The sequence below is a fragment of the Phalacrocorax carbo genome, chromosome 1 (assembly GCF_963921805.1).
Source record: "Phalacrocorax carbo chromosome 1, bPhaCar2.1, whole genome shotgun sequence".
NCBI classification, from domain to species: domain Eukaryota; kingdom Metazoa; phylum Chordata; class Aves; order Suliformes; family Phalacrocoracidae; genus Phalacrocorax; species Phalacrocorax carbo.
Window position 1 is genome coordinate 84,087,672 of NC_087513.1, and position 23,230 is coordinate 84,110,901.

Consider the following 23,230-nt stretch of genomic DNA (forward strand, 5'->3'; position numbering starts at 1 on the left):
AAAGTATGCAAAAACAACTTTCCTTAAAACTATTTTACTTCACAGGACAGTATCTAAAGACATGGAGATTCCAAAAACCTATAATAAAAGAATTGCCAAGTGCTGGCTCAGTTCTCTCCAACTTCTGCTATTCTGGTAGCAAAGAATTTTAATGAAGTAAATATCCACACTTCCCTAGCACATTCTTCACCAATTAACAGTTCTTGAACTGTGTTTCCTTACAGGTAAAGTGTGTAGTCTGTGGGGAAGGTTACTGCTAAATCCTAGACACGAGTAAGAAGAAAAAAGAGTGCTCTATCCAGAAAGAAGAGACAACCAATTAATTATCTTTTGTCTCTTGTCCACTAAGACTCATAGCATGCTTATTCCCTACAGGCTTCCTCCACCTCCACCCCCATCCCACCCTGCACACTCCTGCTCACAAGCTTTATTTGTCTAGTTTCAAACTCCCCAAGTCAGTTATATCGCTGCAGTAGCAAACTTGGACAAATAGTTTATAATTACATATTTTTAACAGGACTCACTGTTAAGACTTCAGATGTGTGTCTGAAAAAGTCATGCAGAGTTCTGTTAAATTACATGCTCTATATTTCAAATGAATATAGGAATTGCCAAACTAGATTAGGCAACTAGCCATTTAGTTTTGTAATCCAGTGCTTTCCTTGCAGCAGTAAATACCAGATGCTTCAAAGAAACACACACACAAAAAAAAACCCTAAAGCTGACACTATCAAGAACCCCAACCATTAGAAAATTCCTCTGTTTTAAAGTATGCCTTGAAGCTACAACTAAATCAACATAAATACAAGCCATTCCCTAAAAAAGCAATCCCATTCTCTCCTGCCCTGGTGTACTAGAGCTAGCAATTGTGTGACCACAAAATGGGTTGATGCAGCAAACTATTCCAACAGAAAACTGTTAATTATTTGGGCAGAGTTAGTGTTCCTTTGGATTAGCCAGCCCAACTCACACAAGCAGCATATCCTGCAAACGAGCAGAGACTTTGGTCACCTTTTTTTGAATTAGATTAGCTTAACTACAACACGAAAGCAAGCCACGAAAGACATGAAGTGCTCGTACAAGGCAAGCAGCCACAGCAGAAGGGGGAAAGGGACAAGAGGAACACAGCTGCTCCATTCTACAGCATATCTGCACTAGACTGATTTAGCTTCAAGAATTTAACTCTTAAGAAACTTAGGCTACAGTCACACCATAGTTTGAGCCAGTTTAGATCAGAACAGCTGCGCTATCACCCTCCATTTTTTTCCATACATACATTCCTGTCCGTTTCTGTGCACCAGTGTTGTGCACGTCTGATTCAGTAACCATTTCAACAGGTTCAGCCCACCAAAGAAGTAGAAAAATATTCACTGTTTTATGCAGATAGACTTTTCCACTTATTTTAACTCAGTTTCTGCCTTGGAGATCTACAGAGTACTACTGCCAGCATGCAAAGGAAACAGGAATGCATGGCTCAGGTAAGCAGGTACTTACTTAAATAAGGCATAAACCATAGTTATTTTCAAAAACTATTTGTTGAACTTAAACTATTTCCAAAACAGTTTAAACACAGATTAGTTTAAGAGTTTCCTTCTAAACTTAAAGGAAAATCTTTAGTTCTATGTCTCTTGACTTGCATTTACAATCATTTTTTGGACTCATGCTACGTTGAGGCACATAACATTGATCTTGAGCTGCATGCATGTTCATCATGTGGCTAGTAATACAAGGGCTGTGGGGGGGTGCTTGGGATGCTGGGTCATCCCAAGTTTCAGCTGCAGAAGAAAAGGAACCAGCAGCTGGTGCTACACTGTTGGTTTGCCTGGAACTCCAGCCCCGTTTCCCATCCAGCCCTGCAGTACAGCAGAGTAATGCTCCAAGGAGTCGCTACTGTTGTGTCCACTGACTGAAACAGCCCTACCTCTCCCCTCCCTGTGGCCACATCAGGTACAGGGCAAATCTTATCACCCTCTGACATACATAGATTTTGTCAGAGTCTCAGCATCACAGAAGTTTTCCACATCTGTCTTTGGCTCTGGGCTTCAGTGATCATGTGCTCTACTGTCAAGGTATACACTATGTAATTGGTGGAAGTGTCCATTTTCAATTTTGGTATGTATCCCACTGTTCTGCTCAATTTTCTTAAGTTTAGAAGTATCTTTTCCACTCTACCTCTGTGAGGTAAATCATTTCAAGCTTTTTAATGTCCTATGCTGAATTTTTGACCTCTGAAGTCTTCAGCCACGTTCCTGACAGTCAGGAAGTCCACATAGTAGTATCCCTGATTATATCATCTACAGAAGTACCACACTTTTAAAGTTTTAAATAACATCCCATCCTTTTCAACTTGACTTTGTAAAGTTAACAAGCTCTAATCACAATCTGTATTGAGTATGTGAAAACCTAACTACTACTTCCTCCAACACCATGTACTACAGTCAGAGTTTGAGCCCTGTATTGCTAAGCTTTCAACACAAATAATGGTAGAAGTGGAAGCAAAAGCAGGTTATTATCCACCGAAGATACATTCTCTTCATCAACTCTTCTATGTTGTACAAAATTTTACTCAACCTGGACCCCTCGCACACCAGTAGATAACAAAAAGGTACAGAATGCATTACCTCCTGGATTTTGTTCCAGGACACCTTCTCCTAGGCCAAATGAGAACTTTAACAAGGAAAATGAAACACAAAACTTTTGCTTGTGTCCTCCACCAGCAATTTGTATTAAAATATGTGGGCTAGCACTAGAAAAAAGAAAACTGGAAAGTTAAGAGATATTTTTCATCTCTCTCCAACAGAAATAATTGTTTGACAGAAGACAATTCCCACACATACCCTCCCAAAAACACACACCTTGCCACAATTAGCCAGTTCAGATTATTTATAAGGAAATTTCTATCTCACTCCTTTCCAAAGGTCACTTACATAAGTTTGAATGAACACTTTGTATGAAAATGATATCTGGTTTTTGCATTTTCTTTCTATTCATTGCCTTAATTTTAGTCTTTCTTGTACTACACATTCCTCAGTATTAGTTTTCCAACTTGCATACTTTATCTTTTTTTCTTGCAATAGAGGAAGCATTAGGAGACATTAAATGGAAGAGAGCAGAAAGGCCCACAATTCATGATTTGCCATATTTAACTCCCCAAAGACAGGCAGAAGACAGGAAAGAAGAAAACATCACCAAGACACAAAAACAAAACTGAAATGCTGAAGGACCAGTTATGCATCTTAGAGACTACAGCTACAGTCCAGAATGGCTGCCTTTACAGAACACGTTGTCCAAAGGACAGCATGCTCAGAGCAATAAGATGTTCAGGCTTCCTGACAATAGGTGCCTTCATTTGAAGACATCCTACAGATTTTCAAGTCTCTGATAAAAATCATAGACACCTCGGAATAAAAGACAAAGTAAGCAAATAAAAGTTTACTAATTCCAGAATCAAAAAGCCTGTTTTTCCCATGCATTTGTTTTATGCTTGATTGATTCATGGTAGAGTAAGGTACAAATTCCAACCAAAGTTCTTCCTCAGAGCCAGTTTTAAGATATCCCTCCTACAGAGATTCCCCAATAAGGAACAAGGTGTAAGATCCCACGGCAGCCTCTTCCTTAGGGCTGAGGGTACTGTTATATTTTCTTCCCACACATAATTATTCTAATACAACTTTCAGAAATGTAATTCTTCCCTGGATCTCCAGTGATTTTTTTTAACTGATAGATGGGGAAGAGAAATGGAAGAGATAAAGGTACAAAACAACACTGCAGTCTCCTTCCTTTAGGAAATCCAAATTAAAAAGTTAAAAAAATATAATAGTGTTACATAGCTTGACATTGGTGGTATTAATCTTCTTCCTACAACATAAGCTTACTATCTACAGAATCATTTTACTTAACATTTCTAAGGGGAAAAAAAAAGCCAATAGGAAAACAGAACAGAAATCTTAGAGTTTAGTTTAAAACAGTGTAAGTTGTAGTAATAGTTCAAATTATTCTGATGCGCATACTTTGTTTTTCAGCCCTGTTCTTTTTTGGCATATATGTAACTACACATGCATACAGCAGCATGCTTTAGTTATGTCACATTACTACCTCTAGCTCCATAATAATTTGTACTATCCATTGAAAATTCCTTTTAGTTTATTTCAAATGTGTTTGCTGTCTTGGACTCAGAACAAACAGAAGAAACAAGTCCCCTGAAACTCTTTAAATGTGACCCATAAACTTCAAGTACCTATGCAAAAATCAAACTTTGTATTTTCTTCTTAATTCAGAGGTCCTATAGGCCTTATCCTGGAATCAATAAACTAAAGGAACCATCCTCTCTGTTCTACAGAAGAAAGGCCAAAGTAGTTCTAATGCAAATTAGCAAAGTTAACAATTAAATTTGATTACCACACTATATGCTAAAGAACATGGTATCATGTATATCTACATGATTTTAGATGATGTATGGTAGTCTGGCACACATGGAATTAATTATTAAAGAGTACAGATGCTCCATTTTACAGTCTTTTCCCAAGTACCCTTTCAGCACATTCCCAGCCTTAGCTCACGCTCACCAAGATTTCCATCTTCAATGGTCAGCACCACTTCATCCATCACCAAGGCCCGGAAATCTAGCTCCTCTTCACAGCACTTGGCCTTCAGTGCTCTCAAGATCTCCTGCTGAGGGTAATCTTCTCTGATGCGACGGTCTGTTAAGAACCACAGCCTGGGAGCAACTGAACTGCACATCTTGGACTTGTCTTGCAGCCTTCAAAGTTTCCTTTCAATGGAACTTCTAGATGGTAGAGAAGATGAGACTCTGTTAGAGTGCATAGGCTCCTATCTTCATGTTCCTCACTGTACCAAGTCCTACTCCCCCTGCACAAGCAAGTCCTTTTCAATGGAGTGCAACTTCCAGTCTCCAAGTAGAAAAAAATGTCTATGCCTAATCTGCAACAGAAGTAACAACAACAGAAACAAATCCACTTATATTAAATGGAATGTAAATGCTAAAAATCAGAGGACTTGGTCTTCATCCTAGTGTCATCCACAAGAAGTACACACTTCACATAACTACTGGTAGTAGCAATCCCCTTTCTTGACAGTACTAAGAGGCATGCCAAACACTGAAAACATTTCAAATGGCCATGTCTGAAGGCCAGAATTTCAACTTCACCATTAGAGTAAATCCTTACAATTGGAAATAACTCAGTCCCTCTCCTAGGTACTGCTAAAACACTAGTGACAGACTTGATGTATCCCCTTCCACCATATATGGAAGACAACAGAATGTGCCAAATTCTTTATGTTAAAAAAGCAGTCCAGGAGAAAGGAAGAAATCCATTAAACCAGAATTTTCCACATAAGCATTTCAAGACTGATTTGCTCTCACAAATACTTCAAATCCACTGTGAAATATATTTAGTATTATCCAGAATATAGTAATGGAAAAACCAATGGAATGAGGAGCATCAACAAAATGTTAAGAATATGCATCAACAAAATGTTAAGAACACCAAACATTAATACATATAACCTAAAGCAAAATCATGGTTTGACCTCAGTACTGACCTCTTCTTGCTCCAATTTTTTTTTTAAACATCACCTTTATACATAAACATCACTAATGAATGCAGCACCAAACCCAGAAAAACAGTTCTAACTGAAGAATTTCAATGCTGTTAGAAGTGGTAACAGCAAGGTACTGCTCCTTTTGCTTTGAATACAGAGGACTTGGACTATTTATGACTATACACTAAAATATTTTAAAAGCTGTAAAACAATTACAGGTACGTTAATGGGCCATTCATTTACACTCAAGAAAAATGACAAGCAGCACGGTGAGGGAAAAAGAATTCTGGAAAAAAACAGAGCTGCTTTCTGTAACGCATTTTAAACTTTTGTCTTAAAATAAATACTTAGAAATCATTGTTTTCACCAATATCATTTACATGAGTTTCAAACAGAATTGAACACTTGGACAGGAAGAGTTTTGCCTGGTAGTCCTAATGAGAGGCCCTGGTGTCAGCAGAAAACGTAAATGCAGGAAGACGATAGATATACAACTGCTTTTATTTAATTTTACAAAGAATTTTAGTTTCTGCAGCAGGTCTTGAGACAAAAGGATTATTTTGCTACAACCATAAGAACAAGCTGATTTTTTTGTAATTAAAAAACAAGTTTTTTCTACCAGTACAGCTTTTTTTTTTTTTTAACAAGAAGATAAAATTTTAAGTTTTATTCCTGGTACTGAGAACCATAATGACAACAAGCAAAGACTGACTTTTTTCCCACTGCTCTGGTAAACGAGGAGCAGCAATGAAGTCAAGCGGTAAAGTTCTTCATATTAACAGACTGAAAGAAAGCAGAAGCTAGGGAAAGGCAATCATAGATGCAGACCAGCCCTCGAGAGCAGTCAAGATGCTCACGGTAAAGCAGAAAAAGGAGTGTTTGCTCCCTGCAGGAAAACAGGTACGGGAGGTTTTAAAGAGTATCTTTTGATACCTCAAAGGATCCTTTTTTTTCTTCAAAGCAGCTAGAAGTGAAAGGGCAAGATGAGGCTTGGGCTTGTAATGGCTGACATCTGTCAGATCCTGCCCCACTTTTGGCTCTCTCAACAATGGATTTCTCTACAAGGTAGTGTACAGAAAACTTCCTGGGACAACATCCTCTGCTAAGAATGGGGGCAAGCTATATTTTTCAGAAATGGCACGGCTACTGCAGAGTGTACAGAAGGCTTCTCGTCAATTTACCTTTATTTCTGCCATTTGCATGAATGACTGGGGAGACCGAACAGCCCCACCTACAGCCTCTCTTTTGAAAAGCTACTCTACCTACCAGGCTAGCCTATCTCATTTTAAAAAACAGCTATAGAACATTGAGTACATAAAATATATATATACACACACAAGACAGACTTCGTCATAATTAAAACAACAAAAAAAATCAGAAGTCACTACAGATTTTCAGCCTTTTTGGGTTTTTTGGTTTGGTTTTGTTTGTTTGGGTTTTTCCCCCCTCTCACTACTGGTTCTACCACTGGTACAAAGAAACACGTGTTTTCTCTCTGGCAGCCTTCTCCCCATTTTTGCTTGCTTCTAACCCTTGATTTCTTTGCCAACAGGGATCTGCTCCCATTTTTCTCAAATCTCTTTTCTACGTGGCCCCACCTCCACCCCCTTAAATCTGTAGACTGTGCCATCATCTCTCTCTGATTGCCATTTCAGCACTTTCTTTCTTAAAAATCAGCAAAGGCTGAAGAAGAAAGAAAAAAAAAAAGGTATATCCTTTTCTTTCCTCCATCTTTCTTCTGTTTTTGAAAGGAGCTACAGCATCATCAAGAAGAGCCATCCAGATATCTCCATTATCACATTAAACCAGCAGGCATGTAAAAATGCCTTGGGTATCAGTATTCATCTCCCTCCTAATATTATGTCTCATCACAAGGCAGGCAGGTAACAACCTCAAATCTGGAGATAAAGAAACTCACTTTAGATCAAGCTACAGACCAGCAGCAGAGGCAGAAACCAGTAATCCTAACTATCAGTTCCTTGACCTCCAACACAATTTTTTTTACACCTGAAGAAATATCCTTTTGATACTAACATTCTGCTCCTAAAAACAGAATCCACTTAGCAGTTTCAGCCTCCCCTTATAACCTCTATTTTGATTGTGTAAGAAGCCTCCCAGAACACAAAACCCGCAATTTACCCTATTAACCCAAACATCTTAACAATCCCTCCTACATTCTCAAGAAAATGGTCTGTAGGAGGAAAGCTTGCCTTGTAGTCAGATGCACAAGAGCATTAAGCTCTCAAGTTGGATATGATTTCCAGAATTTATCCCTGAAAACCAACTGCACCCATTTCAAACTAATAGACACAGTCTCAGACAGTGCTGGGTGTGCATGGAATACTTCCTAATCCATGACAGCATCTATTGCAAAATAAGTATATGTAAGTAGAAAAGCAGACATTTAAATGTCTTCAAGCTGACCAGCTGAAATGCAGTTTTTGCTCAAAGCTACTGTGGTCAATATAAGTACAATCTCTCAGTAACTATTTAATAGATTTATGAAGTGAAAATAAAAAAAAAAAATAATCCTAAATTTAACTGCATAAAACAGACTGGGAGAGGTAAGAGGGTGGCATCGAAGTAAAAGGTCTATGATAGAATTCAAACTAATTGTGTGTCATGCCAGCCAAGCAGATCCTGAAGCAGATACAGCAGTAAGATGCTGTGTGGAACAGATTCTTAGCAATTTATAGCGGCAACGGAACACTCACCTCAATTTTGAGCTGTGGCATCCCTGTATTGCTTAAGCTAGGCTTTATTCTGGCATCCACACAGCAGCTTCCTCCCCTCCCCATCTCATGCAAACGTATTTCCTCCTGCATTCCTTGAATCTGTAATACACCTTTAGCAGCTGTTCTAACAAAAGCATTCACTGTGCTACTCTTCTACTTTACATCATATGTGAATATGTTTTATTGACATAACAGAGAAATCAGCCAATCAGACCAGCTGCCCAGAGAGATCTGGAAACCTTCTCTCAATACCACTCTTTTTTCCCTTGAAGGGGTCTTCTCTTCACAGAGAGCCTTAGAGACCTGCCTCCAGGAAAAGGAGATTGGTCACTGCTGTTCATTTACTCCTTGTCCTGTCCTCAAAACTCAAAAGCAGGAGAAAAATGGACTAGTCTCTTTTTCATCATGATATATTTTCCCCTAACCTGGAACAAGAAACCAGTTAATAGGAAGTACCAATTCATTTATGTATTATTGATAAACATGTTAACAAACTATATCTAGTATGCAAAAAGATCATTCCGTATCCTTTCTATTCAGAATGCAGCTACTCAATGCTTTGTAAATTAAAAAGACTAGGCTGTTTCTTCCCTGTGGGAATGAATAATGGAATCCCAAATGTTTTGTAGCATTAGGAATCAATGTGATCTAGCTATCTCAACTGCTCAACCTATGATCTGATGTTGTAGCACACTCCCATTGCCTCTAGTGCAATCTGGGAAACAAGTTAGCAGAATAATTACTACCATCAGCCCCTCCCAGAATCGCCTCTCTTTTAGTCCTTGGCTCAGACTCAGCCTCTCTTACAGCACTATGCAGCTAACACAACTCCATGGATTTCAGCAGTTAATAGAGAGGTAAAACCTAATCTTAGTTTTAGCGTACCTCTAGGCATGTTTAATCCCTACAGCTCAGGAAATGATAATACAAATCTCATGGAAGTGAGGAAGAAAGAGCAAAGAGACTGACAGCCATGATTGCCATGGGAAATGGAGACCTAGGGAGAATACAGCTTTTTTTAAGCACTTGCCTTACTACGAGTAACACCGCACCTTCATATTTATCATTAATGCATATCCCTTAATACTCGTTTGCAGAACAGTGTTATTCAAGCTGGAAAAGGTATTTTGCTTTCCTTTTTATCACAAATCAGCTAAAGCTTGGAACTGAGTACACATTTCCAATAAACCGATTGTCTCTACCATTACAGCAGTTTCTAGAATGCTGTTTTGAAGGCCACACCTCAAGATGCTGAAGCCCTAAGCACAGCTGACAGATGCTCATAAGTTATCTCCTTTAGGAGATACCTCAAGGCAGATTTGAATTATAAAGTCTATCTTAGGTAGCAGACCGGTTAAACAGCTAACGAAGGGTCATCTGGTATATGACCTAGCATATGATCCATCATATGCTGTCATAGAAGTCTCTGTCTCATCTTAATGGGAAGAGAGCAGTATTTGAAACATCCCAAAATATGACTTTCTACGTCATAGGGAGAGCAGGTCTGAAAACAGTTCACAGCTGTTTCAAGTATAAAGCACAATTAATTTTTTTCCACACAAAGATACCAGGATGATGATCATCTAAAGAAAATCTGAAGGAAATATGCATGGATGATTAATGTAATGAATATATATACAGAGATAAAAATTAACATCTTGAACCACTTCTTAAAATTACTTTAGAAAAATAAATCCTAGATAAATCAACTCATTCCTGACACTGCTGCTTCATGGTGATGCTTAAGGACAACCTCAAGAAGAACTCTCCTACCAGAGACTATTTTTCCTAAGTCTGTCACAAAACTGCGTGTGAATCTTTGGAAAGAACATATTTTTTAAAAATTTAGGAACCTGAAAAATTATTTATTTAGATGCATTTTATATAATACATTGAGCAGCTGTAGCGCAATCTGTCCAGTGCTGCTGCATTATCATCCACCCTCTATACATGCATCACAGAATTTAAAGTCACTGCAGGCAGGTGAACCCCAAGCACACCTCTTTGAAAGCATATCACGGTATTCACCTCTTTTTCCCTGTGAGATTTGTAGACTACAACATTCAAAGGATATGGGAATATATTAATCATTCCCATTCATTCCCAGTACAACCCCCCACCCCCGCAGACAGGCAACTGTGCTCTCCACGATGGCTTTCATCTGCTTGTCCCCACCTTTGCACTGAGCAATGTTAGAGGCTTGCAGCAATCCTTCCAGGCACAATTGCCTCTAAAAGGCAGACATCCACACACCCCTCCCCGTCTTTCCTCCTCTACGTTCATGCTTGCAAGTACGTGATAACATCCCTCATTCACACACCCCAGTTCCTGATCTCCAGTGAATAATCTATTCTCTTCCCGCTCTGCAACACCAGCCTGACACTGGTCAGCATCAGCTATCCTTCTACTTCGGTCTTAGTGGTTTTTTTCCTACAACAGGCTCTCAGCTTTTTCACCCCCCTCCACTCTGCCTGTGTGCACGCACGCACGCCCGTCAAACAAAACGTCCATTTCCTCCCACATCAGCTGCTTTTCTGAAGGTTCTTCCACCTCTGCCCAGGTTCCCCCGCAATGTGGTACAATACCCCCCTCTCCTCCTCGATCCGTGTGTACACAGCCAGTTTTCCCTCCTCCCTTCCCCCACCCCACTCTGTCTCTGTGCGTGCTTCTCCCAGCGGTCGGAGTGGGGGAAGGGAAACATGCACTGTATGAATGAATGGGCTGAAGAGACTTACCAGAAATTTGGTGAGGAGGGAGAGGAAGACGGAGGAAAGATACTAAAGATGGGTGCTTCCTTTAGTGTGCCAAGTGCTGCTTCAGTCCTGGCTCCCTTAACGAGGTCACGTGTCTTGCTCGGTACCCCTTTTCCTGGATCCTCTACTAACCAGAAAGGGTGGCAAGGAAGTCTTCTGGATGCCTCTCTGCACTGCGCTCCGAAGGAGGGAAGGGTACTACCGAGGCTCCCAAAGCCAGCAAGGGATGGTGGTGATGGTAACGTTCTCCTGGTCCTGCAACGGGCAATGTCTAGTGGATGCCTCAGGGACCAGGATGGATTTCTGAGGGGGCAAAGGGGGAGTAAGTGACTGTTAAAATAATTCCCAAATTGTCCTCCCCTACGGGGGAAGAGGAGGGACGGGAAGGTACTGGTGAAGAGCTGTAGCTTTCTATGTGAAATGGACTCAATCTTGTGTCTCTACTTCCTCAGAACTAAACCCCTAAATGACTCTGAAGCCACCAACACCTAGGGAGGCAAAAAGGAGAAACATCCCTATTAGACATAAACAAACATATAAAGGTATCTAATAAAGATAAACTAAAGCCCAACAGACAAAAACGTACCGCAAAGACAGTAAGCAAAGCCAGAAGAAAAACGTGGGACAAACACAATTAGGGGGAATGTGCAACTTCAAGTAATTTACAGAAATATACTACCCCAGAAACCCGCTTTAAGGGAAAGAAAAAAAAAAAAGAGGTTAAGCAGTTTGCTCCTATACTGAAGGGTGTGCGTTCAAATGGAAGATACAGCTGTATCTACTACACGTGAACGTATGAAAAAAAATCAAGCTTTAATACCTACGAATACTATTCCTATTTATTTGTGTGAGTCTTTAAACCCCTCCCCCAGAATAACATTTAGAATTCAGATGAGGAGACTGGAGAAAAGTACGTTTCAGGTCAGAAGCATATATTCCTACGCATTAGACCCCACTCTCCCACAGAAAATAGTGTCATTTATAAACACTGACAAAAAAAACCCAAACTAAAACCCACCCAAAATAACATGTCTAGAGGATGCTCTCTTAAAAGATGGAGTTAATTAAAGATTAACAGTCACACACTTCGAAAATGGAGCCCCCGGTAGATCCTAAGTAGTTAAGCCACCCATGTGCAATTAGCTCTTTAAAAACACCAGAAAACAAAAGGGGAGAAGAAATCCAGTTGTAAAGATTTCGTTGTAAGACTCAACGCCAGACACACACCCCCCTACATCACGTGAAAAACTGCCCCCGACAAGCTCACATTCGCACATTCACGCGCACGGGAGCGGCTTTTCTCCCCGTTTCAGCGGCCGCTCGCACCCACGAAGGCGTGCGAGCACGCAGGCGGCGCGCAAGCCCGGGGGGGTGCAAGGCGGGAGGCGAAGAAGCGGCCTCGCCCCACGCGGCACGAGCAGCCCTGCACCCCGGCGCGACCCACCCGCGGAAGGCGCGGGGCGAGGCGGCGGCGCCCTCCCCGCCCCATCCGCCCCCGCAGCACTCCCAGCGAGCGGTCGCCGCTTCCCCGGCCGCCCGCCGCGCGGCTGCCCCGGACGCCACCCACCTGGGCGCCCCGACGGCCGGCCCGCGCGGGCGCGGCGGGAAGGCGCCAGCAGCTCGCGGCGCGGCGGCTCGTGCTGCTACTGCTGCCCCACTCCGCGCGCAGGGATTCACAATCACCATGAGCGCAGCGCGGCGGCGGGGCGGGACGGCTGAGGGGACGGTCCCCACCCCCCCTCCTCCGCCCCCCACTCCCCCCCCCGCCGGGCACGGCGGACCCCACCCCCAGGCTCGCACCCACTCAGACCGACATCTCACGCGCCCCGGGCACTGCTGAGCCCGAGAGGACCCGCGGGGGTCCGCCTGCGCCCGCCCCACCCCCCCCTCCGGCACCGAGCCCCGGGAGGGAAGCCGCGGGGCGAAGAGGGCTCCGGGGAAAGTCGCCCCTTTTTCCTCGCCGGCAGCGGTCGCGCGGTCCTAAAGGGGAACGGGCGACGCTCGCCCCCCCCTCCCCGTGTCCCGCCTCCCCGCGGCTGGGGTGAGGAGGCCGGCTGTTCCCTGCACGGAGACCCCCGCCCCCCGCGGCCGCCGCTCCAGCCACAGCGCGGGCGGCGTCGCCGCCGACTCCCGCGCTCGCTCCCGCCGCCTGACTGAAGCAGCGGCGGCGGCGCTAACGGCTGAGCGGGCCTGCTGCCCGCCGGGGGAGGGGGCGCGAGGCGGGGTGCCCGGCTCCGGGGTGGGGTAGGCGCGGGGAAAAGCGCGAGAGCGGCAGCGCCGGCGCGCTCCTGCCTGACGCCCCTCGCGCTACCCGGGGGCGAGAAGGCGGCGTGGGGGAGGCGGTCGGGCCGAACGGAGCCTAACCGAGGAGAACAAAGCTGAGCCGAGCCGCCGCCCAACCCCGGGGCCCGGCGAGGCAAGGGCAGTGGCACCGCAGGCGCGCTGAGGCCGTCCCTGTGTAACGGCCGAGTCCTCCCGCCCGTTCCTGTCCCCCGCACCTGCCCCAGCCAGGTGTTCGGTCACCCACCCCACCCCGCGGGGGGCCGTGCAGCCCCCTGATCCCACTGCCACGGGTGACCCGCTATAGCACAGCACAGGGAGCCAGCTGCTGTGCTGTCAGGTGGTATGGCAAAATGTGGCGCCTGTCACACTCCTCTGCTGGTTTTGGTACATGGCATGCAAAGCCAAAACCTTGGTCCTTCGTATGACACACAAACACGTGACGTCCCACGCGCTACCCGCCATACATTGTCACGTGTCTGATATGCCCTGTGTGCATCATCCCTTGCCGCTATTAATTCTCTAAAATAATAACTGCTGGCAACAAATGACTGAGACACATCCACGTATTGACAAACATGCGTTGCTTCTCAGTTTCTGTGGCACACCTGCTCAGTTTCCTCCGAGCCACACCCTTTTTATTCACTGTATCGTATTAGGTGTATTATATTCCATGTTAACAGTACCTTGCCCTCAAAAGACACACCAGGCACGCTTTGGACACGAAACACCCAACGCATCAGTGGTCCTTCCTCTTTTTGCCATCTCCTGTACTTCCATGAATGGTTGAACTGGCACTTGTGACATACAACACCTCGATAAGCAGCACATGTTGAAAATCCCCTAGCTTCTACCTGACATCTGGTAATTGCCTTATTTGCTTCACCTGAGTGGTATAAACAAAATGCTGCCTGTACGAAACTGTCACGCATCTGTCTGTCAGTCCCGGGACAACCCACTGCCAAGTCCAACATGATGGCCATTCCCAAGAATTTCCAGCCATACACTGGTTTTGATGGGTCTGACATCTGCAGAGCAAACCCACACTACGGCCCCGCAGACACCAAGGGGCACATATACGAACTGCGCATATATGAGCCATCGTTCACGTATGTGGCACGCTTAGCTCTGTTCTATCCATCGCCACAGGATCACAGGGCCGTTGAGGTAGGGAGGCGTCTCTGGAGACTGTCCAGTCCAGCCCCACTGCTCAAAGCAGGGTCACATAAAGCAGGGTGCCCAGTCTCATGTCCAGCCAGATTCTGAGTGCCTCCACCATCTCTCTGGACAGTGTTTGACCACCCTCACAGGGGAAAAAAAAAAAGGAGTTTTCTCTTGTTTAAATGGAATTCCTTTGTATTTCAGTTTGTGCCCATTGAATAGACAAGACCATTCACTGGGCATGACCAAGCAAAGTCGGCCTCTACCTCCTTCACTCCCCTTGACAGGTATTTATACATGGTAAGATCCCCCTGAGCCTTCTCTTCCCCACACTGAACAAACCCAGCTCTCTCAGCCTTTCCTCATATGAGAAGATGCTCCAAGTCCCTAATCACCTTCGTGGCCCTTTGCTGGACTTATCCAGTATGTCCATGCCTCTCTCGTACTGGGGAGCCCAGAGCTGGTGTGATCTCACTGGCTTCACCACGCACACCAAACATATTCAGCTTACTGCCCTGATTCTGTCTAGTGTGAATTTCTCCTTCACCAACCTCCGTAACCTCTAGATGCGGCACACACAGTCCTGAGGGCACAGCACATAGGTTTCTCAACAATCTGTGTTACACTCCCAACTTTGCAAAGATATACCCACTCGGATATGTCCGATACTCCCTAACGCCCATCCTATCATGAACACCATCAGTTCAACCTGCTTTCTTCTGCCTCTTATGCATGTGGTGGTTCCATGCTAACCATCTTAATTCTTACACCTGAATGACAGGCGCTTCACACACACCTTGCCTCCCCAGTGTAGTTCATCTACACATGACACATCCAGAACCATTTCAGACAGGCTCTAAAACCTGTGGTTGCAGGATAAAGATGTGCCATCCAAACTTTTCATGCCATACCCCCGATAATTAACTGACACGATGGGACTGATTTCCACAGCTAGTAACCCATATATTACAAGACAGAACGCCCTAAATTCTGCTACAATGTTTATTCATTCATACTGCAGAATGATGTACCATAGCATCATATGCTATACCTTCTGCAAAATTATAGCTGATAGTTGAAATACGCACAATGCAAACGTCACTGAGCATTTCTAAGGCTGACTTTACCAAAGGGTGTGCATGTTTGTTCATTTGGTTCTGCAAAATCTGGGTCCTACTCCCCAAACCTCAGGTGTGATTCAGACAGCTCTTCCAAAAACTATTCACTTTATGAGTATGCTATAGAAAAGGCTACCTCCCAGATATGTCAGTAGCCAAAATCCCCGTTTACCCAGACATCACCTGATGCTCTCCTGTCTGCTTAGGTTGCTCGCCAAGACTTCTGGCTTCTCCCTAGTCCACAGCTGCAAGCCAGAGACCACTTCTGGATTCCAGGCTCCCACCCACCCAACTCTGTACAACAGTACAGGGAAAAATACACCGTCACTCGCTTAAATGCCAACTGGAAGTACAACTTGGGAGCAGAAGGCAATCGTGGGCAAGTCCTGGCAGGGTAAATAAATGAGTAAATAACACCAAATCGCTGGACAGTATTTTTGTTACTTTGACAGTAACAGAATAATACCTTCTCTGACAGAATTACTACATTCTACAACTTCTGGAATACAGTTCCCATGTGCATCAAGTTCACACTTCTGAAAGTTGTCATTTCAGGTTGTGAGGTGCATGGGTTTGTTTACACAGGGAACTTAACTAACAGAAAACTACTGCCGTAACACTACTGGGCTGAAGGTGTGTGCAACCACTGCACATCATCTAGTGCACACACGTACTTCAGAGCGCGAATTCTTCTGGATTCAGGTATGCTGTTTTTAAGACAGTACAAAGCAAAGAGGAAAGAAAATGTCCACAATATGATTTATATAGTAACTTCAGTGATATAATAATAGCAGACTTTTTTCTTTTACATTTCTATAAGCAGCCATGCTGGAAGGCAGGTGCCTCTGCATCCCAAACATGGTTAGCAGTTTGTGGAAAGAAGAGAACTGCACAGCTGGGAAATTCTGTAATGTAGATTTTTGTCCATACAAATATTTCACACGACATCTGAGAGAAAGTCATTCTACAAGTACAGGAAAGGCACTCAGCATGGTGACGGTAAGACATTTGATCTGTACTCAAACAAACCCTTTGGGGTATTTCAGCTGGGTCGTATGATTATCAGTAACAATTTATTCCACCATTTGCCTTCCTAGCTCTCTCGCATGCAAACTGTAGCCTTGTATCCCTTTTATTACTGTTTGTTGAGCTGCTGGAGTTGCAGTGTGTTCAACCCGGGCACAAACAAGTTTTTGAGTATTGAAGGGAGAGCAATGATGGGAGTGAGCTGAAAGAACAGGTTGGATAACCTGTATCTCTAGATACAATTCTCTAGTACAGTCTCCCACCATCTAGAAGCTCAAGTCAGTTTGAAGAGTCCTGAAAGTCTTCTACTGTTTCTTAGAAAGGCGGAGCAGGAGAAACCATGTATTTATTGCTCGGACATGCTCACTGCTGCAGAAGCGTTTGACTTCTTTTTAAAGAGTTGTCACTGCAGCTGAGTTAGATGTAGATGTTCTACCTCCCCAGGATTAGGCAAGACTATTTTTTCAAATATTTTTTTTTTTTTTTGCCAGTGAAGGAAGGTGGGGTCTCTCCTGTCACCTATACATCTGTTCTCAGGACAAAATTCTCACTGTTTGATAGTGCAATGAGAATACTGGCTTATGCCCTAAGCATCAATGGTCCAGACTAACGAGTTTCACCATTTAGGAAAGAATATAATTGTAGTATTAGCAAAGAAAGGACACCTCTGAACACTAAACAATCCTGGCACCTTTCTTTTGAGATTTTTCCCATGCACTCTGAAATGCATAATGTAAGGACTGGTCCAAAGCCTTAATGTATGCAAAATCTGATTTCACGGTTGATTCTGTGAAACATCTTTTGTCACCGAGTTCACTAAAAATGCAAACCAGCTGTTTAGCGCTGAAGCCAACGCCTGCAGGACATTATTCTATCATTCACATCAGAAAGTTTCATATACTTGTCTCCGGTTGGGTGTATGAGCTTGTGAAGGAAAAATGGTGGAAATCCCAGTCTGCAAATGTTGCTAAGCTTAATTGTTTATATCAATTTGCTTAAGCCTGCGCCCCGCCTGTGTCTGCAGTAGCTACTCATTTGGTCAGCTAAGTTTCATAGCGATGTTTCTGCTTCCTACTTGGATGACTGAATAATAAATATAAAAATATAAGGCAAGGTAAATGCCCTTGTTCACACATGAATGCTTGGGTTCACAGATGAACGCAGATGGTCCCGCGGACAGAAACAGTTTCTGGATTGTGTTTCAATGGAAAAATGGCCGTATCATTCTTGTTTCACACCATGTAAAACGAGGACTATGCAAAATGGTGCAAAATCACCTTTAATTTCATGCAGCCTCAGTTTCTCATTGGTTCCGACTGCTATACTAATTGCTGTTCCGAGTAAACTACCATAAGGTAGCAGAAAATTGAGAAATTGCTGCCAACACAAAGGACTCCCAGCTCGGGGGGTCTGCAATTAAGCTCCAGGTTTCGCTGACTCAACCCCAAAAGTATTTCAACCCAGCACCATGCACGCCTCCAATCTCATCGGCCAGCTGCTCCGGGCTCACCCCTCGGAGACGGCCACAGTCCGGCCACCGCGTGTCCCCTCTCCAGAACACACGCGGGGCCGCCACACGCGCAACCCACCCACCGCACTGAGCCCGCCGCTGCCTCCGACGAAACCCCGCCCGCTGCCCCCCGCACACGGGCTTCCCATGCGTGGGACTACCCCGCGCCCCACGTACAGCTCCACGCCCTGCTGCGCGTGGCACCAACTGGCGACCTGCTCCGCTGCCCCCAGCGCTCCCACGCGCGTTTCCGTGCAGACCAGCCGCTCGCTGGCGTGATCGGGCCGGCCGCGGGGACGACCCGCTGCTGCCGGCACAGACAGACGGACGCAGGGCAGAGGGCTCAGGGCAGCGGCCCCGCCCTCATACCACCTCCCAGTTCACACCCACGCGCGGCGCGGGCAGCCTCCCACCCGGCTGGCGGGCGCGCATGCGCAGCCTGGCCTGCGCGCGAGCTCGGAGAGGCGCGCAGTTGCGCGCGGCCGCAGGCAGGAAGGCAGGCGGGGGGTGAGCGGCGGCGCTGCGGGCGCCGTGCGCGGCCTGGCGGGGCCGTAACGGCGGCGGCCGCGGTGTCCCTGCGGTCAGCGCGTTTGCTCGGTCCCGCGGCAGCGCCGGCCGGGCTCGGGCAGTGCCCCCGGTATGGGGGGGAGGAGTGGGAGGGCGGTTTCAGGGGGTTTGCATCCCCCGGGGCGGAGAGCCGTGCTGCTGCGGAGGGAGGGCACGGCCGCCCATTGCCTACGCCGGGCGGTGCGAAGGGAGCGAGCAGGTTGCCAGGGCGGAAAATAATTCTTCTGGTGTAAAAACTGGGACAAAATAAAATGAGAGGTCTGTGCAGGTGGTGGAATTCCCGGAGTGGGAACCGCCGGATTCCCAACATTGGAAACGAGGACTGCGAAGGCTCAGGGCACAATCCTGCCAGAAGGAAGGGTCTTGCATGGCCACTGCAGGACTCCTCCTGCCAGGCTGCAACCGTTCGGAGACATAAGGGAGGAAAGCACGCATCTCATTGAATAGGTAACTCTGGAGAAGGTCAGAGGCTTCTGCTATCCTTATTCTGGGCACGGTTTGAGAACTGAGAGGCACAAAGAAGCTCAGGCAGGCAGAGTTACGAACAGAAACAAAGGGATGGATGAATAGCAGCTGGTAGGCTTCAAAGGCTGGTGTATAACCAGGAGCTCCCAGATCGGAAGACGAGTGAATTTCTCCTGGCTAAGTTGCAGCTATGCTGCAACAGAGGGAAACGGAACAGTCCTAAGGAACATGACAAAAGGAAAAAATGTGCTTTTGATGGAAACGATAGGTCGGAAGGAAAATGCTGCCTTCTCTGTGTATCTCCCTTCTGCCTCTCCTTTTCGTTTGCCTGGCCCCTTCTCTTCTCCAGCTGTTTTTCTCACTGTATTTTTCCTTTACCATCTTGAGAAAGTTCCTTTCTCTTTTCTGTCTGCCTGCTTTTGTTTCCTGTTCCTTTCCCTCTTTTTTACTCCTGTCCTGCCCTTTTCTGTCTCTTTCTCCATTGTCTTTTGATGAATGCTGTTGCAGTGATGACTTAGGATTTCAGTGCCTGTTGGGAAGCTTCTGATGCAACCGCAGGGTGGCTATACCTTGCAGGCACTTTGCTGCATTAAGATTGATAAACATCTGCCCTGAGAGCTACAGAGCTTCTGACAGCAGGCTAAATGTCTCTGAGTTTCTCACAGTTTTGGTGTTTTCCTCCTGTGTCCAGCAATTCTGCGCCCAGAGCTGATGAGAGGGTATTGCAAGGAATCTGTTTTTAAGGCTTCTCTCATTTATGGGCAATGGTTTCTTCACCTCATTCTGATGCCCCCTCTTGCCACCAGTGAGTGTGGTTATACACTCAGCGCCCCTTGCCTGCCTTAAACCGATGGAGGAGATTAAGGGGCGAGTGTGTGTACCTCAAATTTGGGTCTCCCATGACCGGGTCCGGTGCCGTGGTGGGAGCAGTGCTCACGAGGCTCCCTGGGGTGCGAGGGGAGCCTTCCCTTCCCTCCTCCTGTGGCCAGGTGCTAAGGGAAGATGGGGATGGAGGTGCTTTGCAGGGAGGCCAGAACTAGGTCAGTGTAGCTGGAAACTGCAGCTGGTGCAGTGCGATGCGGGGAGGAGGGGCGGGATGGAGAGGCAGCGATGGCCGGGGAGGGGTGAGTGAGAGGAGCCATGCTACATAGAGGACGAAGCAGTCTCTCGCAGAAGTTGCAGGGGTGGGACAGCCTCCTGCAGGCTGATGGCATGGCTGCCAGCATACCCCGCTGCTCCTGCCCTGGACCCCGGGCTTGCGGAGCACCAGGCTGGCACCGCTCTCAGCCAGCGGGGAAGTAAGCCTGGGGGTGGGCAGGAGGAGGTCCGCAAAAAGGGAGAGGGAAAGGAAGGGAGGATGGAAGATAATGCTGGAAGGTGAACTGAGAGAAGGATGTTAATAGCGGAGAAAGGAGGGTGGATGGAAATGGAGAAAAATCTGGACAATGAATAAGGAACAGATGGAGACATATATTCAAAAAAGGAAGAAGAGAAGCATGAAAGGCAACAATTACAAGTCATGTTTCAGCACTTGTAATTGGTGCAGTGGGGAGGAGGTCATCTGCATTCCTCGCAGTGCCAGGCAAAAGGACACATCCCCCTTGCCAAAATCCACAAAGTATAAAGCTGCTGCAGCCAGACGCTGCCAACACGTGTATCATCACCGGTAGCTACCACGGTACAGGTGTACCTTGCTACTGTCCAAAGGTCATACTGTTATCACCCTTCGGACTGCAGTGAAAGCACATTTCAATGCGGTTTGCAGTATGACTTATTTGACCTTTTGAGTCATCTCCGACATTGCCTCCCCTGTTACACCCCCGAAGAAATGCAGGTTGCAAGAATTGTGCTCTTCTGTTATTGCTGTACAACCTAAGTCTTACTTTCTGTCGTTCTCTTTGACTCTCCCTCCTCCTTTTCTCTATTGCTTTTCCATTTTCACTGCCTGCCTCCCACACTGCCCAGTGCCAGCCTTGCCCACACCGCCTTGTGCTGGTCCTCAGCTCAGTCTCCCTCAGACCTGGGCTCCCCAGTCTCCTCGGAACGGTGCAGCTTGCAGAAACGCAAGCCCTCCCGGCCATGCCCTCCCCTTCCCCGTCTTCCACTCCCCGCTCCTCTTTTCTCAGCCCCACTACATCCTTCCTGTCCTGACGCTGGCAGCGTGTCTCCTCCCTCCCTCCTTTCCCCACCCCTCCTTTCCCCATCCCTCCCCCCTCTCCCCGCAGTGCTCCCAGCCCTCACTGCAGTGCAATCCATCACTCCCGGCCAAGGTCCTTACGCCGCGAGGCGGGGGGGAAGCCTGGCTCCCTGTGAGTCTGGGGAGGGGGGGGAGGGTGGGCAGGGAGTGCAACTATATCCTTCTTTGCTAAGAAGTGAGAAAAGCTCGCAGATTACAGCCCCTTCTGGAATTGAAACCTCCCGTCTGCTTCCAGCTATTTTATTTATTCATTTACTTATTTAGTCTCTTTGTTTTCAAAGAAAAAAGTGTTCCTGCCAACATTCCAGTGAAGGTGACCGAAAGGAAACCAGGGAGACAGAGAGAAAGCCCGAGTCAGAAAAGCTTGTGCAGAGAGGAACCAGGAGAAAGAGCACCGGGGTAAAAAGAAAGGGGTGGGAGAGAGCAAGGAGAAGAAAAGGCATATACAGAAAAGGAAAGAAACAGAGGAAGAAACACAGAAATAAAGAGGGGGAGAAAAAACATTAAATACAGGGAAAATAAAATGTAGGACAAAACCCAAGAATTAAATTGGAGAGAAACCCGAGATGGCAGGCATGGCAAGAGAACTCATGGAGGATACAGTAAATAGCCAAAGAAGACTTGCTTGAAGAGGCTGAGTTGATACAATGAAGTAACATTTAGGTATTTTAACAAGCAAACCCAGCATGCTTTAATTTGAATGCAAATATTCTATACAGCTGCATGCAAATGAAATTCCAGTGTTTTTTTATTCTAAGAACAATTACAAATGAGGAAATAATGGGTGAATAGTTGAAGACTTTTTTCATAAAAAGGTACATACCAGGGCAGCTGCATTGATGGACAGAAGCAAGAAATGGTTAGAATAATATCAAGTTGGGGTTTTCAGCTACAAGTGTTGTTGGCCTTTTACAGGCATCTTGTAAAGGTGTTGTTTATGTGGATGTAGAATGGTCTACATTCGGTGCTGTTTTCATCTCTATAAGAGGTGAGCTAAATCAGTGCAGGCCCTTTACATGTACACATATTACATTAGGACAGATTTTCATTAACACCCTTTCCTTGGTTTCAGCCTGCTGTCAGGTCAGAATAGCGACCATACATGGGGAAGGTCAGAAGAAAAGCCAAGTGATCTGGTTGAAGTCAGCTGTACTTAGTGGAGAGAGTGAGTTATATCAACGCAGCGGCAGTAATGCCCAAAATATTTTTTTGTTCAAATTCTTCTAATGTCAACATTAGAGAATAAAACATTAATAAGTATTTAAAAGACAAGTCAGCCTTTATAGTCCCTGTGACGGTATAGGAAACAGAGGGATAAAAACCTGAAAGGTGGTGCTTCCTAATTTTCCCCACAGTATAAACTCTTACCAATTTGTCTGCTAACAGGTCTATCATTTGCATTTCTTGTACTCAGTGCAATTGCTGTTCTCCTTTCTTACAGCCTTTCAGAAACGGGGTAAGTGCTGTCAGTGCTGACACTGAAAAGGCTGTCAACAGTTTGCATATTTTGGATATGGCCAGTTTAAAAAAAGGCCTTGACAATAAATCTTTTTTTAAATGTTACAGAATTTAAAGCAAATCACTTTTAAAATTGTCACTTTTGTCCGCTTCCCTGATTATGTTTAAAAGCTTTTAAGGTATCCTGTTTTATAATAATATAATATAATAATTTTATTTTTAATTGCTATTTCTGCCTCCAGTCTCTCTATATTCACATGAAACATCCTCTCTGTGCGTGCACCTATACACTTGGTTCTCTCTGTTGCCATTTTTAACTGAAAGGGCATGTCCAATTCAGGCACTGCGAGCTGTCCCAATTTCATCTTATCTTGTAATATCCAGTACTCTCCATAGCC

At 45.5% G+C, this 23,230-nt stretch overlaps 1 protein-coding gene across 2 annotated transcripts in view; it reads right to left on the minus strand.

Moving 5' to 3' along the window:
• The window catches only part of RIMKLB (ribosomal modification protein rimK like family member B), a 53,016-nt gene extending 34,546 nt beyond the window's left edge, over positions 1–18,470 (minus strand). The window contains exons 1-3 of one of the 2 annotated variants that reach the window (XM_064463018.1): positions 18,323–18,470; positions 11,033–11,538; positions 4,566–4,786 (exon numbers count right to left, since the gene is read on the minus strand). In XM_064463018.1, the coding sequence (XP_064319088.1) occupies positions 4,566–4,740 (175 nt within the window). In that variant the 5' untranslated portion in view covers positions 4,741–4,786; positions 11,033–11,538; positions 18,323–18,470. Of the gene's footprint in view, positions 1–4,565; positions 4,787–11,032; positions 11,539–12,617; positions 12,785–18,322 lie in introns of those variants that run through there. The other variant, XM_064463008.1, reaches the window with a different exon arrangement.
• Positions 18,471–23,230: the final 4,760 nt, after the last annotated feature.